The 15222-nt window shown below is 43.5% G+C and overlaps 1 protein-coding gene across 1 annotated transcript in view; it reads left to right on the forward strand.

The window, feature by feature from the left end:
• The window catches only part of DYNC2H1 (dynein cytoplasmic 2 heavy chain 1), a 1078189-nt gene that overhangs the window by 901751 nt on the left and 161216 nt on the right, over nt 1-15222 (forward strand). Inside the window, 1 exon segment of the mRNA XM_030202388.1 lies at nt 3799-3954. Coding sequence (XP_030058248.1) covers nt 3799-3954 — 156 coding nt within the window.

Raw genomic sequence — 15222 nt, forward strand, 5'->3', positions numbered from 1 at the left:
CCTATGATTGGTTCAGGGTAGAGGAGAGGTGGATGCTCACAACAGCCTATAAAACCACGCTGCAGATAAAGGAACTCTTAAAAACTAGGCTTGGAGAGAGAGTTTCAGATCCGTCCAATGGCCTATGCTTTTCCCGAGGGGGTTTTACTCCCCCCCCCCCCCTTGATAGAATCTAATTCTCTATAGCTATGAATCTTTCTTTCATTCATTCATTCATTCATTCTTTCTCTGCCTTTTCTCTGTTCTGTGACCTTTGTATGAGGAACAAACTTTCATCTTCCTTTCTCTCTTCTTTATCTAATTAGTCTAATTACTTATAATTACCAGAGGTACTGATGTTAGATTTTGTAAGTTTGTTATAACTTGAAACTGATGTCTGATGCTGTGCTGGTGGGTGAGTAGTTAAAAAGACTTTTAATTCTCTCTAATTCCTGTATAAGTTTTTCTATAATATTTAATAGAATTCGTAAGTGTTTTAGCAAATAGCAAACCAAACGCAGCCTAGAACAGCCTATTAGATAAAAGAATATTGTTTAAAAAATGGAAAAGGATCCAAATGAAGAAAACAGGAAGCAGCACAAGCGTTGGCAGTTTAGATGCAAGGTATTGATAAAGAAGACTAAAGGAGAAATTGAAAAGAAAGCTTGCTATAGAGGTAAAAATTCATAGCAAAACCTTTTTCAGGAACTTTAGAAGCAGAAAACCTGTGCAGGATTCAATAGGCCTGTCAACTTCTAAGCAGCTAGTAGATCCAAAGAAAAAACATAATTTGAAGTGCTACATACAAATGCTAGAAGACTAAATAAAAGATGAGGGTGTTACAGTATGAAGCACTAAATGAAAAAGAAAATAAAATAGACATCTCAGAAACCTGGAAGAAAGAGGACAATCAATGGGAAACAACTGTGAGACAGATTTTAGGACGTCCAGCTCAGTAGGTTGCATATGGACATCCATTTCTCATGTATTTTTAGAATAGTATCTGCTGACATACAGCCTATAATAAAATACATGAGAAATGGATGCCAAAGGGCTGGCTACATCCAGCATGAATATCCATTTTACAATCTGAAAACGTCCAAATTATGAATGGGACTAAAAGGGATATGTATATCTCTGTGTGAACATAGGAATGTCCATATTATAAAATGGCCATATAGATTTCTATGTGGACGAGTAACCTAATTGTTAGAGCTGCTGGCTGAGAACTAGAGGGCGCTAGTTCAAATCCCAGTGTAATTTTTTTTTCTTTTTCTTTTAAATTGATAGCTCTCCAGGGACACAAAAAAAATACCTACTGCGACTTCCCTTACTCCTTCCAGTGGAAAACTGCTCAATCAGAGTACCTTTCTGTAACCTGGATGTGCCAAGTACTAGGTCTAAATACAGACATCCATTTTTTGGATACAGAGGTCCCTTCCTCTCCTGAGATCAGGGGTTGAACATCCCTATTTTGGACCCTCCTTAGTCCCACTCAACACACCCAGACCACGCCCCCTTTCCATATGGACATACTTCAGTTTTAGATTTCCATATCCTGACTTCATAAAATCACTATTTGAACGTCCATGCAATATGGACTTCTGTTTTCAGATGTCAAAAACAGATGTCTTCTAAAATAAGAGCCTTTGTTACGAGGGTACAAATTATATCACAATGATAGAGTCAATTTAATTAGAGTAGGGGTGGCACTATGTGTTAAAGAGGGAATTGCGTCTAACAAAATAGAAATTCAGCAGATAAGAGATCGCAATGTGGAATCCTTATGGATAGAAATTCCATGTATGAAGGGAAAGAGAATACCAGTAGGGCTTTGCTATCATCCACCAGACAGATGAAGAAATCTTAACAGAAATTAGGGAAGCTATCACAGTTGACAACAGTATAATAATGGGCAATTTCAATTATCTATACTGTATACACAAAAATCTAAAGAACACAGTTGTGCAAAATCAAGAAAATCAACCAGAAAATACAACTTAAAAGTGAAAACTGCAATGGTTTCTGGAGAAATAATCTTGAAAAAAAATGGGGAGAAAATACTTTAGCATACAAATGCACCCTAGCTCTTTAGTACACAAGGCACAACAGGCAGGAGCACTGTATCTCTCCACACCAGACATCACCGCGGAGACCCAGGCAAAGGTATCGGCCTGCTTATCCGACATTGCTGCCTGGATGTCCAACCGCCACCTGAAACTGAACATGTCCAAGACCGAGCTTATCGTCTTTCCACCAAAACCCACTTCTCCTCTTCCTCCACTTTCTATCTCAGTTGATAACACCCTCATCCTCCCCGTCTCATCTGCCCGCAACCTCGGAGTCATCTTTGACTCCTCTCTTTCCTTCTCTGCGCATATCCAGCAGATAGCCAAGACCTGTCGCTTCTTCCTCTTTAAATCTCAGGACAAGAAAAAAACTCCACTGAAAATCAATATCAAACAATCTTCAAAATCTATTCAAAAATCAGTCAATGAACAAAAATATTCTCCAAAAGAAATCATATACAGGTCACTAGTGAGAGTAAAGAATTATTTTCAGTTCATTGTGTTCAAAAGGCATGGTTCATCACATATACAGTTCCCAGTTTTCGCAGAAGCCTTACCCAAAATAGTAAATATCCATATCTCCATACAGGTTTTAAAATATCCCAACAAAGACCCTGTTTTGCACTCCAGGTGCTTCAGGGGAATCCATCACCTTGTAAATAGAGTGATCCATCAAGAAACTGGAACTGCACAAAACATTTGAATCCTCACTTTAACAGCAATACTCTCAAAATGTCTTCAGTCTGAAGGAGACACTAAAACTTACATTGAGGGGCATTTTCGAAAGAAACTTCTAACTCAGAATTTGGACGTTTTACAAAGACATCCAAATTCCGAACAGGAAAGAAGGTCATTTTCAAAAAAGATGGACATCTATCTTTTGTGTTCGAAAATACTATGGATGTCCTGTGATTTGGACCTCCTGTGTTTTGGTCCATTTTCAAACAAAAGTCGTCAATTCAATTCCCACTGCTGCTCCATGTCACTTTGGGCAAGTCAAATGCACAAGGGGCATTTTTGGATATGACATCTAAGTCTGAATTTGGACGTTTTTTGTAAAATGTCCAAAATCAGAACAGGAAAGGTCATTTTCTACAAAAAAAAAAAAATCTCTCTCTTACTTTTGAAAGTGCTGTTTGGAAAAACGTTTTGTGATTTCGGGGAGTAAGGGGAGGTGATCCCTGAGTCCCTCCAGTGATCATCTGGTCATTTGGGGCACCTCTTGTGCGGAGTAGAGGAGTAGCCTACTGCAGCAGACTTTGATCCTGGGGAAGTGAGTTAAATTCCTACTGCAGCTATTCGGTATAAAGACAGGTCTAGCTCAAAACGTCTAAGTTTTAGTCTTCGACGTCTTTGTTTTGTTCCATTATTGCTGAAAGACATCCGTGTCTTAGGAACACCCAAGTCCCACCTTGAACATGCCCCTGGCACGCCCCCTTGAGATTTGGACGGCCTTCTGACGGCCTTCAGAGAAAGACATCCAAAAAGAGGTTTCAATAATACTGATTTGGACGTTTCTGTCCATGCAGCCTTCTATATATCACACTGAAAAGTGTAAACATCCTGACTTGGATGTCCCTTTTCTAATCTAGACAATCTGTACAAAATTATACTTCATATTCATTTTTCTTGAGGTAATCATCATGAAGTTCAGAAAATGTTTATTCTAAATTAATTTTTTTGGGTATTTCCAAACAACAAACTGCATCAAAGAAAAAATAGTCCTATTGTTTCGTCATTCTTTTCCTAGGCACCTCCTGGCCTGAAGAAGAATCTTATGAGGACATATGAATCTTGGACTCCTGAGCAGATTAGTAAGAATGGGCTGTTGTCTCGGGCTCAAGCTCTCTTTAGTTTAGCATGGTTTCATGCTGCTTGCCAAGAAAGAAGAAATTATATCCCTCAGGTAAGCCTCTTCTTTTTTGCATATATTTATTTGAACCTTGTGCTTGCAGTTTTATCAAAACAAATACTGATATGCAGTGGTCAGTTAAAGAAAATATTGTAATTGATAACAGTGGGGGTTGTTTAAGAAGCATCTCCACATGCAACTAGTAGAATTTACACCGGTACATTGCATACACATCGAAATGGCAATTTTAGAACGGTACCATGAAGAGATTTCAAGGGGGCATGGTTTGGGTGTGCCTTGGGTGGAACAAAAATCTATATGTATATACCCCATTTTACAAATAAAATATGCATTTATGGGGAAATGTTTCATCAATGGGTTTTACACCAACTCAAAGCGATTTGGGCCAGGGCTTTCCACAAGAATTTAAGGGAGTAGTTCTTAATTCCTTATGGTTTATTTCCAACTCCAAGATGAAGGAAATTAAAATTTGTACCCTTATTACTTAACTGACTACACTTACATGCCTAGGTAGCACCATGGGGAAATAGCGTCACTTCTACTTGGAAATTGTCATATTCATACTGCTTATATTTTGTATGTGAACATTTGTAAACTGGCTGCTCCTGCCATGCATACCAGCAAATACACATGCACATCCACATATCCTTACTGTATAGGTATTTTACAAAAATTTGACAGTTTTTGTGAAATACTACTGAAGTTGAACATGTCCTGATCTGCTTATCTGAGAACCAATCTCAGCTCTTTATGCGAAATGGGAGTAGTTCTTAATTCCTTATGGTTTATTTCCAACTCCAAGATGAAGGAAATTAAAATTTGTACCCTTATTACTTAACTGACTACACTTACATGCCTAGGTAGCACCATGGGGAAATAGCGTCACTTCTACTTGGAAATTGTCATATTCATACTGCTTATATTTTGTATGTGAACATTTGTAAACTGGCTGCTCCTGCCATGCATACCAGCAAATACACATGCACATCCACATATCCTTACTGTATAGGTATTTTACAAAAATTTGACAGTTTTTGTGAAATACTACTGAAGTTGAACATGTCCTGATCTGCTTATCTGAGAACCAATCTCAGCTCTTTATGCGAAATGGGATTTCACATCAAATAACAATTTGACCATCTCAGTTTGCCAAGTATCCATTCCTTCAAAATATATATCTCTGGATTTTGTTGCAGTTTTATGTTGTTTGACTTTGCCTTCTTAGAGTATGATGCAACCATTTTGCTCTTCTGTGCATGTGAACTATTCTTTTCTCTTTGTGTCCTCCTAACTTGATTGAACACATAGGATTCTAAGCTAATTCAACACTTAAGCCTTTTTCCAGTTTCTTTTTCTTCTTAGTTTCATGTTGCCTTTACTACTGTGTTCTTTGTTCCTAACATAGTAACATAGTAGATGACGGCAGAAAAAGACCTGCACGGCCCATCCAGTCTGCCCAACAAGATAACTCATATGTGCTAATTTTTGTGTATACCCTACTTTGATTTGTACCTGTGTTCTTCAGGGCACAGACCGTATAAGTCTGCCCAGCACTAGCCCCGCCTCCCAATCACCGACTCTGGCACAGACCGTATAAGTCTGCCCAGCACTATCCCTGCCTCCCACCACCGGCTCTGGCACAGACCGTATAAGTCTGCCCAGCACTATTACTAGCAGCTCTTCTATAACCATTCAAGGCATCCATCACCCTTTCAGTAAAAGCGTTTTATATTTCCTTTACATCTTCCAGCTATTTAATGTCATTTATTTTAAACATAGTAACATATATAGTAACATAGTAAATGACGGCAGATAAAGACCTGTACGGCCCATCCAGTCTGCCCAACAAGATAAACTCATTTTACATGGTATGTGATACTTTATATGTATACCTGAGTTTGATTTGTCCTTGCCTTTCTCAGGGCACAGACCGTAGAAGTCTGCCCAGTACTATTCTTGTACTAAGTTCTGAAGCTAACATCGAAGCCCTTTAAAATTTACACTCCAGCCCATCCCTATCTATTCAGTCATGATCAGGGCGTAGACCGTAGAAGTCTGCCCAGCTCCTGTTTTGTTTCCAATTACCGGCATCGCCACCCAAACTCCGCTAAGATTCCACGGAACCATTCCTTCTAAACAGGATTCCTTTGTGTTTATCCCACGCATGTTTGAATTCTATTAACGTTTTCATCTCCACCACCTCCTGCGGGAGGACATTCCACATATCCACCACCCTCTCCATGAAAAAATACTTCCTGATATTAGTCCTGAGTCTGCCCCCCTTCAACCTCAATTCATGTCCTCTAGTTCTACCACCTTCCCGTCTCCGGAAAAGGTTCGTTTGCGGATTAATACCTTTCAAATGTTTGAATGCCTGTATCATATCAGCCCTGTTTCTCCTTTCCTTCAAGGTATACATGTTCAGGTCAGCAAGTCTCTCCTCGTACGATTTACAACGCAAATCCAATACCATTTTCGTAGCTTTTCTTTGCACTGCTTCCAGTCTTTTTACATCTTTAGCAAGATACGGCCTCCAAAACTGAACACAATACTCCAAGTGGGGCCTCACCAACGACTTATAGAGGGGCATCAACACCTCCTTTCTTCTGGTTATGCCCCTCTCTAAGCAGCCTAGCATCCTTCTGGCCACGGCCGTCGCATTATCGCATTGTTTTCTTCACCTTCAGATCCTCTGACACCCAACTCCCCAAGGTCTCTCTCCTGAGTCGAGCTTACTAATCCCTCCCCTCCTCTCCGGTATCTCTCTTTTGGGTTTTTGCACCCCAAGTGCATCACTCTACACTTCTTGGCATTAAATTTTAACTGAAAATCACAACACAGCCTCAAACCGGCTGTGTAAATGTCATGTAGGACACCCCCACCTATAGAAATTTTAGTTAGTCAAATGAGTTATAATTAGATGGAGAAAAAAGCTTCAGTGTCGTCACCCCAGCCAGCCCAACACAGCAGGCTATAAGGCGTAGGCTCAGCGTGCCATCATATAGCTTCAAAAAAACTCCATCAATTACTGTTAATTCTATCCACTCTAATACTTTATTTTAACTCTTCTTATTAACTAACAATTGTATGTGTCTCCACAATTCTGTAGATCAGTTACTTATGTATTCCTAATACAATTATAAAGTTCTAATCAATGAGATCAAACAGGGAACACCGCTAGAAATCACTTCGGTGCTCTCCGCTCCTCAACCCAACAGGGAGCCCCCGTTTCGCTAGTGCTGCATCAGGGGTTATACTTCTATCTCTTGTTGTATCAACGATTCTGATCCAATCTCTGCTCTGCTGTATCCAAGAAATGCTGCTGGCAGATACCATCCCAGAGAAACTGACTCCATTTTTAAAGGGGTTTAAACTCCTCCCTTTCCTTGATCTGTCTTTGATTGCGTCACATCCTCCAGCTGTATCAACATACTCTTTTTATTTAAAACAGACTCAAATTCAAGTGGATATTAATCCCAATCCTATATATAATTAGAAGAACGCTGACCATTCAACACGAACATTTAATCCTTCAGGCTCAACCGAATTAAAGAAGATCCATTTTTGTTCTTTTTGATATAATATTCTACTAAGATCACCCCTTCTTTGCGATGGTTTTACCTATTCTAGTACCATGCAGGACAAGTCATCAAAACTATGATGTTGTAGTTCACTATCCAGCTTATTTTCGAAAGAGAAGGGCAGCCATGTTCCGACCCAAATCGGGAGATGGCCGCCCTTCTCTCGCGGGCGCCCAAATCGGTATAATCAAAAGCCGATTTTGGGCGCCCCCAACTGCAGTCCATCGCGGGGACGAACAAAGTTCCCGGGGGCGTGTCGGAAGGGTAGCGAAGGCGGGACAGGAGCGTGCCAGGGCATGCTTAAGAGATGGGCACCCTCGGCAGATAATGGAAAAAAGAAGGGCGGCCCTAGTGAGAGTTTGGTCCACTTTTTTTGGACCCTATTTTTTAGGTCCAAGTCCCAAAAAAGTGGCCAAACTGCCCAGATGACCACCGGAGGGAATCGGGGATGACCTCCCCTGACTCCCCCAGTGGTCACTAACCCCCTCCCACCAAAAAAAAACGAACTTTAAAATCATTTTTTTGCCAGCCTCTATACCAGCCTGAAATGTCATACCCAGCTCCATGACAGCAGTATGCAGGTCCCTGGAGCAGTTTTTAGTGGGTGCAGTGCACTTCAGGCAGGTGGACCCAGGCCCATCCCCCCACCCCCACCTGTTCCACTTGCGCTGGTAAATGGGAGCCCTCCAAAACCCACTGCACCCACATCTAGGTGCCCCCCTTCACCCATAAGTGCTATGGTAATGGTGTAGAGTTGTGGGGAGTGGGTTTTGCGGGAGATTTGGGGGGCTCAGCACCCAAGGTAAGGGAACTATGCACCTGGGAGGTATTTTAATGTTTTTTTTTAAATTTTTAAAAGTGCCCCCTAGGGTGCCCAGTTGGTGTCCTGGCATGTGAGGAGGACCAGTGCACTATGAATCCTGGCCCCTCCCACGACCAAAGGGCTTGGATTTGGTCGTTTTTGAGATGGCCGGCTTCGGTTTCCATTATCGCTGAAAACTGATGCCGACCATCTCAAATCCACCCAAATCCTAGGCATTTGGCTGGCACCAACCGTATTATCGAAAGAAAAGATAGCCGCCCACCTTTTTCGATAATACGGTCTGTCCCGCCCCTTCGCGCCCCCATCCTCGGAGATGGGCGGCCATGGAGATGGGCGTCCCCGTTCGATTATCCCCCTCTATGTGTGACCAGCGGCGCTTCCCGTTTTATTAATTTCATGCAGGATCTGTGTTCCATTAGCCTGGTCTTAATGCTACGTGTGGTTTGTCCAACATAAATTAATCCACAGGGGCACTGAGAACAAGGTGTAAATGTATTCTGAAATCAGATACCACTTGTGAATCCACAGGAGTGATATATGTAATCCAGTGCCCCTATGGATTACATTTAAGTATAGTGGAATTTTCCTGTCCCTAGAGGGCTTACAATTAAGTTTATGGCCAGGATCACATGGAGCAGAAGTGGGATTTCAGCCTACTTTTCCTGGTGCTCAGCCCACTGCTCTAACCATTAGGCAACTTCTCCATTCCAAGTTAAAGTGTTTAAATTTAGATATCTTGTGATTTAAGAGCTCAGAGTCATCCTGAATTTTTAAATTTAGGAGCCCAGAGCCAGCAAATTTTAAAATTAAAAAGACTATGTTCAGAACTCTTAAAGTTAAAAACGTAGACCTTTTCAAAATTGACCTGTTCCTTACCCTCCTGCTAGACCAGTCCAGATAAGTGGACAATGCTTTTCAACCAGCAGATGGAGGCAAAGAGTACTGACGATTCAGGGATGTCATCAGTAGTGTAAGAAATGGGGTGCTTTTTTAGACCTAGTCGTTAGTGGAATGCAGGGCATAGTACGAGAGATAATGGTATTGGGTCCTCCTGGGAACAGTGATCATAACATTGCCTGGTCACTTGCCTGCCTGATGCGAAGGTTGTGGACCTCACGCATCACCTAGATAGAATTTTAGTTTGTGCTGGGGTGGAGCCAGCTATCTTGGTATTTGTGGGTACCAATGATATTGGAATATGTAAGAGGGAGGTTCCGGAAGCCAAATTTAGGTTGTTAGGTAGAAAGCTGAAATCCAGATTCTCCAGGGTAGCATTTTTGGAAATGTTCCATGCACAGGACCCTAGAAGTAGGCAGAGCTCTGAAGTCTCAATGCATGGTTGCGATGATGGTGCAATGATGAGGGATTTAGAGTTGTTAGGAACTGGGCATCATTCTGAGAAAGGGGGGACCTATTCCAAAGGATGGACACCACCTTAACCAGGATGGAACCAGGCTACTGACACTAACATTTAAATAGGAAATAGAGCAGTTTTTAAACTAAAATGGGGAGAGGGAGAGCCAACAGTCGCCCAGGAGTGTATGGTTCGGTGTGGAGTACCATTGAAGAAGGACATTTAGGGAATGCCAATAGAGAAGTTTCAACAATGGTGAAAGAAAGCCAGGAGGTTTAAGGGGAGAGCAGAGCAAAGGATACAAGTTATCCCTGTCAACTTCTAAGCAGCTAGATACAAGGAAAAAACAGTTTGAAGTGTCTGTATACAAATGCTAGAAGCCTAAAAAATAAGATAGGAGAGTTACAATATATAGCACTAAATGAAGATGTAGATATACTAGGCACCTCAGGGACCTGGTAGAAGGAGGACAATCATTGTAACACTATCAAGCTCATTTTCAAAGCACTTAGCCTCCCAAAGTTCCATAGAAACCTATGGAACTTAGCCTCCCAAAGTGCTTTGAAAATAAGCCTCTATGTTAACAGGGTACAAATTATATCACAATGATAGAGTGGATCAAATTGGAGGGGGATTGCACTACATGTTAAAGAGAGAATTGAGTCAAACAAAATAAATTTTCTACATGAAACAGCAGCGTGGAATCCTTATGGATAGAAATTCCGTGTGTAAAGGGATGGGGTATACTGGTAGGGCTTATACTACTGTCTGCCAGGACAAAACAACAGATGGATGAAGAAATGTTTACACAAATTAGGAAAACTGGCAAATTTGGCAACAGTATAATAATGGGTGATTTTAATTACCCCAGTATTGGCTGGATAAATGTTACATCAGGGAGTGCTACTGAGGTAAAATTCCTAGACATAATAAATGACTGCTTCTTGGAGTAACTGGTCCAAGAACCAACAAGATGGGGTGCTTTTTTAGACCTAGTCGTTTGTGGAATGCAGGGCATAGTACGAGAGATAATGGTATTGGGTCCTCCTGGGAACAGTGATCATAACATGATCAAATTTGAGATGATATCTGGAGTGAAGTCCCTTATGAAATGTACTTTAGCAGCATTTAGTTTTTGAAAGGGCAACTATGATAAAATGAGGAAAATAGTTAAAAGATGCTAAAGGATCAGCTGCAAAGATTAGGACTTTAAATCAGGCATTAACATTGTTTAAAGATACCATCTTGGAAGCCCAGACCAGATCTATTCCATGTATTAACAAAGATGGAAAGAAGAGCAAATGACAGCCAGCATGGTTAAAAAGTGAAGTGAAAGAGGCTATATGAGCCTAAAGAACATCCTTCAAAGAATGGAAAATGACATGAATGTAGAAAATAAGAAGCAACATAAGAACTAGCAAGTTAGATGCAAAGCACTGATAAAGAAGACTAAAGGGAATATGTAGAGATACTTGCCACAGAGGCAAAATCTCACAGTAACAACGTTTTCAGGTACATCAGAACCAGAAAGCCTGTGAGGGAATCCATGGGACTCTTAAGATCATGAAAGAGCAAAAAAGGCAGAAGTAGCAGAGATAATGAATTTTTTTGCTTTTGTCTTTACGGAAGAAGATGTACCAGAAATGGTTTTCAAGGGTGACGATGCGGATAAACTGAAAGAAATCTCGGTGAACCTAGAAGACGTACTGAGCCGAATCAACAAATTAAAGAGTAGTAATTCACCTGGACTGGATGGCATGCACCCTAGGGTACTGAAAGAACTCACACTAAATTGCTGATCTGTAACCTGTCATTAAAATCATTCATAGTACCTGAAGATTGGAGGGTGGCCAATGTAACACCAATTTTTAAAAAGGGATCCAGGGGTGATCTTGAGATTACAGCCTGACTTCAGAGCTGGACAAAATAGTGGAAACTATTATAAAGAATAAAATTAAGGAACACATAGACAAACATGGTTTAGTGGGACAGAGTCAATATGGATTTATCCAAGGTAAATCTTGCCTCACCAATTTGCTTCATTTCTTGGAAGGCGTGAATAAACATGTTGATAAAGGTGAGCCCGTTGAAGTAGTGTATCTAGATTTTCAGAAAGCTTTTAACAGACTCCTAAGAAAATTAAACGGTAGGAGGGAATGTTCTTTTGTGAATTAGGGATTGGTTATTGATCAGAAAACAGAAGGTAGGGTTACATGACCATTTTTCTCGATGGAGGAGGGTGGAGCACCACAGGGATCTGTACTGGGACTAGTGCTATTTAACATATTTATATATGATTTGGAGATCAGAATGACAACTGAGGTGATTAAATTTGCAGACAAAACAGAAATATTCAAAGCTGTTAAAACATGCAGACTGTGAAACGTTTTAGGAAAGCCTTAGAAAATTGGAAGACTAGACATCCAAATGGCAGATGAAATTTAATATCGACAAATGCAAAGTGATGCACATTGGGAAGAACAATCCAGATCAGAGTTACCTGATGCTAGTGTCCACATTAGGAATCAGCACCCAAGAAAAAGATCTAGGTGTCATTGCTACATGGGAAGCCTCCCATCAAACCTTCTGACGTGTCATGGGACCTTAATGTTGTTCTTACCCAGCTGATGAAAGCTTCTTTTGAGCTACTAGATACCTGTGACTTGAAGTACCTGAACAGGAAGGTCTTATTTTTGGTGATGGTTACTCCAGGACACAGGGTTAGTGAGCTCCAGACCCTAGTAACTGATCTGCCTTACACTAAGTTATTTTAGTAATAGAGTAGTTGTGCACACCCACCTGAAGTTCTTTAAGTTGTCGGAATTCTATCTTAACCAGTTAATAGTCTTTCCAGCCTTTTTTCCTAAACCACATGTCAATACAGATGAAAGCACAATGCACATGCCAGACTGTAAAAAAAAGCCTTGGCCTTGTATCTGGAATGCATTAAAGCCCATAGAAAATCCACCCAGATTTTTGTTTCTTTTGACCCAAATAGGATGGGGGCTGACACTGTCAAAAGCACATGCAATGCCCCTTTGCCTGGGTTCTTCTGGGTCCGGTGTCCGAGTGACCTGGAGCCCTCATGAAGGGCAGACCTGTCAGACCCTCACTCACTTGGTGTGCGGTGCCTCCACCTGGGGAAAAGGGTGTTAGCGGGTGGGATTACCCTTCTCTCCCCCAGGAAACTCAAAAGTCAAGGTCCCAACCCTTTTGAGAAGCAAGACTGGCAGTTTAAACATAGGCTGTCTTGAAAGGATAACGATACACTGTCTAATCCAAAATTACCACTCCGCAGTCAGCTGCTTAAAACAGTTTATTCTTCAGCTTGAAACTAAAGGAACATTCTAACCGCTTAAATTCTCCATCTCTTAGTACAATTTTTAAATAAATTGTTCCTCCGATATTCCCCAAGGGAACTCCTGTATTCTCCTCCCTTCAGGTATATGTTACAAGGCACTCTTAAACAGGGTTATTTACACTTTGTACAGCTCAAATCTGTGCCTATCCCCAAAGATAGTGTTCCAAAGGCTTGGCTCCTTTCTGTATCTCAGGTCCAGATCCTCATGGTATGACCTCCACCCAGGGTGATCTTTATGTTGGCTCACCCTGACTACAGGATGGACACTCCCTGGCTCCTATCCCGCGCTCCTGGGCTGGGTCTCTCCACTGCCCACCCAGGCCCAGATGATCAAAAGGCCCGCGCTGTTCCAAACAGTGCCCTAAAAATAGCGCCGGGACAGCTGAGGGTTTTTCTGCATCGATGATCAAAGATAATGCATGCAAATCTAAGTAGCGCTATTATCTTCGATTATCATGTTTAAGTGCGGGAGAATTGCGCCTGAGCATGCGCTCAGCACAATCCTCCCGCACTTGTTTGACAGGTCTGGGCCCAAACCTGTCAAACAGCCTGCCGAGGCGCCGAACAACGAGGGCTTGGAGGAACCCGAACAACGTGTGTCTCCAGCCCCCCCCCCCCAAACCCCCAGAAACATCGAGGCCGCTGGCCAAACCCTCTCCCACCCAGCGACGGGGGGGCCGGAGGTCCGGTGGACCTCCGTCCCCCAGACGATCTGACCCCCTCCATGCCCAGGGAGGGCTGGAGATCCGGTGGGTCTCAAGCCCCCCCGAACCCCGAGAAACGTGGTGGCCGCCTCCGGCCAAACGCTGTCCCACCCTCCCACCCAGCGACAGGGGGGGGGGGGCTGGAGGTTCGGTGGGTCTCCAGCCCCACCAAACCCCCAGAAATCGTTGTGGCCGCCTCCGGCCAAGGCTATCACACACTGTTATCCACCCCAACTCCTCCCCCCCAGCGGTCTCCATTGAATCCTGGTGGTCCGTGGTGACCCTCCCTCCCTCCCAGCCGGCCCCCTACCTTTCATGGAGGAGGGGACGCAGCATGCCTGCCTCCCTCCTCTTCCAGTCGATCCCGCTTCCAAATGGCGGTGCCTAGCCCCGCCCATTGCATCCTGGGATGCGCCTTACATGGTCTGTAGCCCCGCCCAGCGCATCCCAGGATGCAATGGCACAATGGGCAGGGCTGGGCGCCGCCATTTTGAAGCGGCGTCGACTGGAAGAGGAGGGAGGCAGGCATGCTGCGTCCCTCCTCCAACGAAAGGTAGGGGGGCCGGCCGGGAGGGAGGGAGGGTCACCACGGACACTAGGGATTCAATGGAGAACGCTGGGGGAGGAGTTGGAGTGGGCTGGAGGTCCACCGGACCTCCAGCCCCCCACCCCCCCGTCGATGGATAACAGTGTGTGATAGCCTTTGGCCGGAGGCGCCCACAACGATTTCTGGGGTTTGGGGGGGCTGGGACCCACCGAACCTCCAGCCCCCCTCCCCCAGTCGCTTACAAGGTTTGGCCAAAGGCGGCCACCACGATTTCTGGGGGGTTCGGGGGGGGGGGCTGGAGACCCACCGGGCCCTCCATGGGCATGGATGGGGTCGGATCGTCGGGGGGGGGGGGGACTGGAGGTCCAGTGGACCTCCAGTCCCCTTTTTGTGTTTGCTTTGGGGGGGAACGGGGGCCTGCCAGCATGCAACTGCATGCTGCACAGGGCTCCCATTCCTCCCCAATGATTTGATTTTGTTGCGGCCAGCGACCCAATCTTTGACGCACTGGCTGCTGATCATTGGGGATGAATGCGTTAAGCACTGATTAGCATGCATTTGCAAGCTAATTGCACTAGAAGCCCTGTTTAGCATGCATTTGCATGCTACTTGCGCTAAGAGCCCTCAAGTGCGTTGTTTCAGGTGCTCGAGGGCTCTGATCATGGGTCGGCAGCAAACTCCGGCGCTAGTATGGCGTTAGCAGCCTCTAGCGCCGGAGTTTGCTTTTGATCATGACGGCCCCAGAGCTCTCCTTCACAGTTACCATTTTTTTCTAGCAGCAACTCTCCTTGTCTTAGCCGATGGATTCACTTCTGTTTAATGGGATCCCTCGTCTCCTTCAGGTCAGTTGGCAGGGGCTTGCAGGCAACCAAAGACTCATAGTTACAAACAGAGAAACCCAAAAAGAAAATAAGACCCAAAAGAAAGAGAC

The sequence above is a fragment of the Microcaecilia unicolor genome, chromosome 4 (assembly GCF_901765095.1).
Source record: "Microcaecilia unicolor chromosome 4, aMicUni1.1, whole genome shotgun sequence".
Lineage (NCBI taxonomy): Eukaryota > Metazoa > Chordata > Amphibia > Gymnophiona > Siphonopidae > Microcaecilia > Microcaecilia unicolor.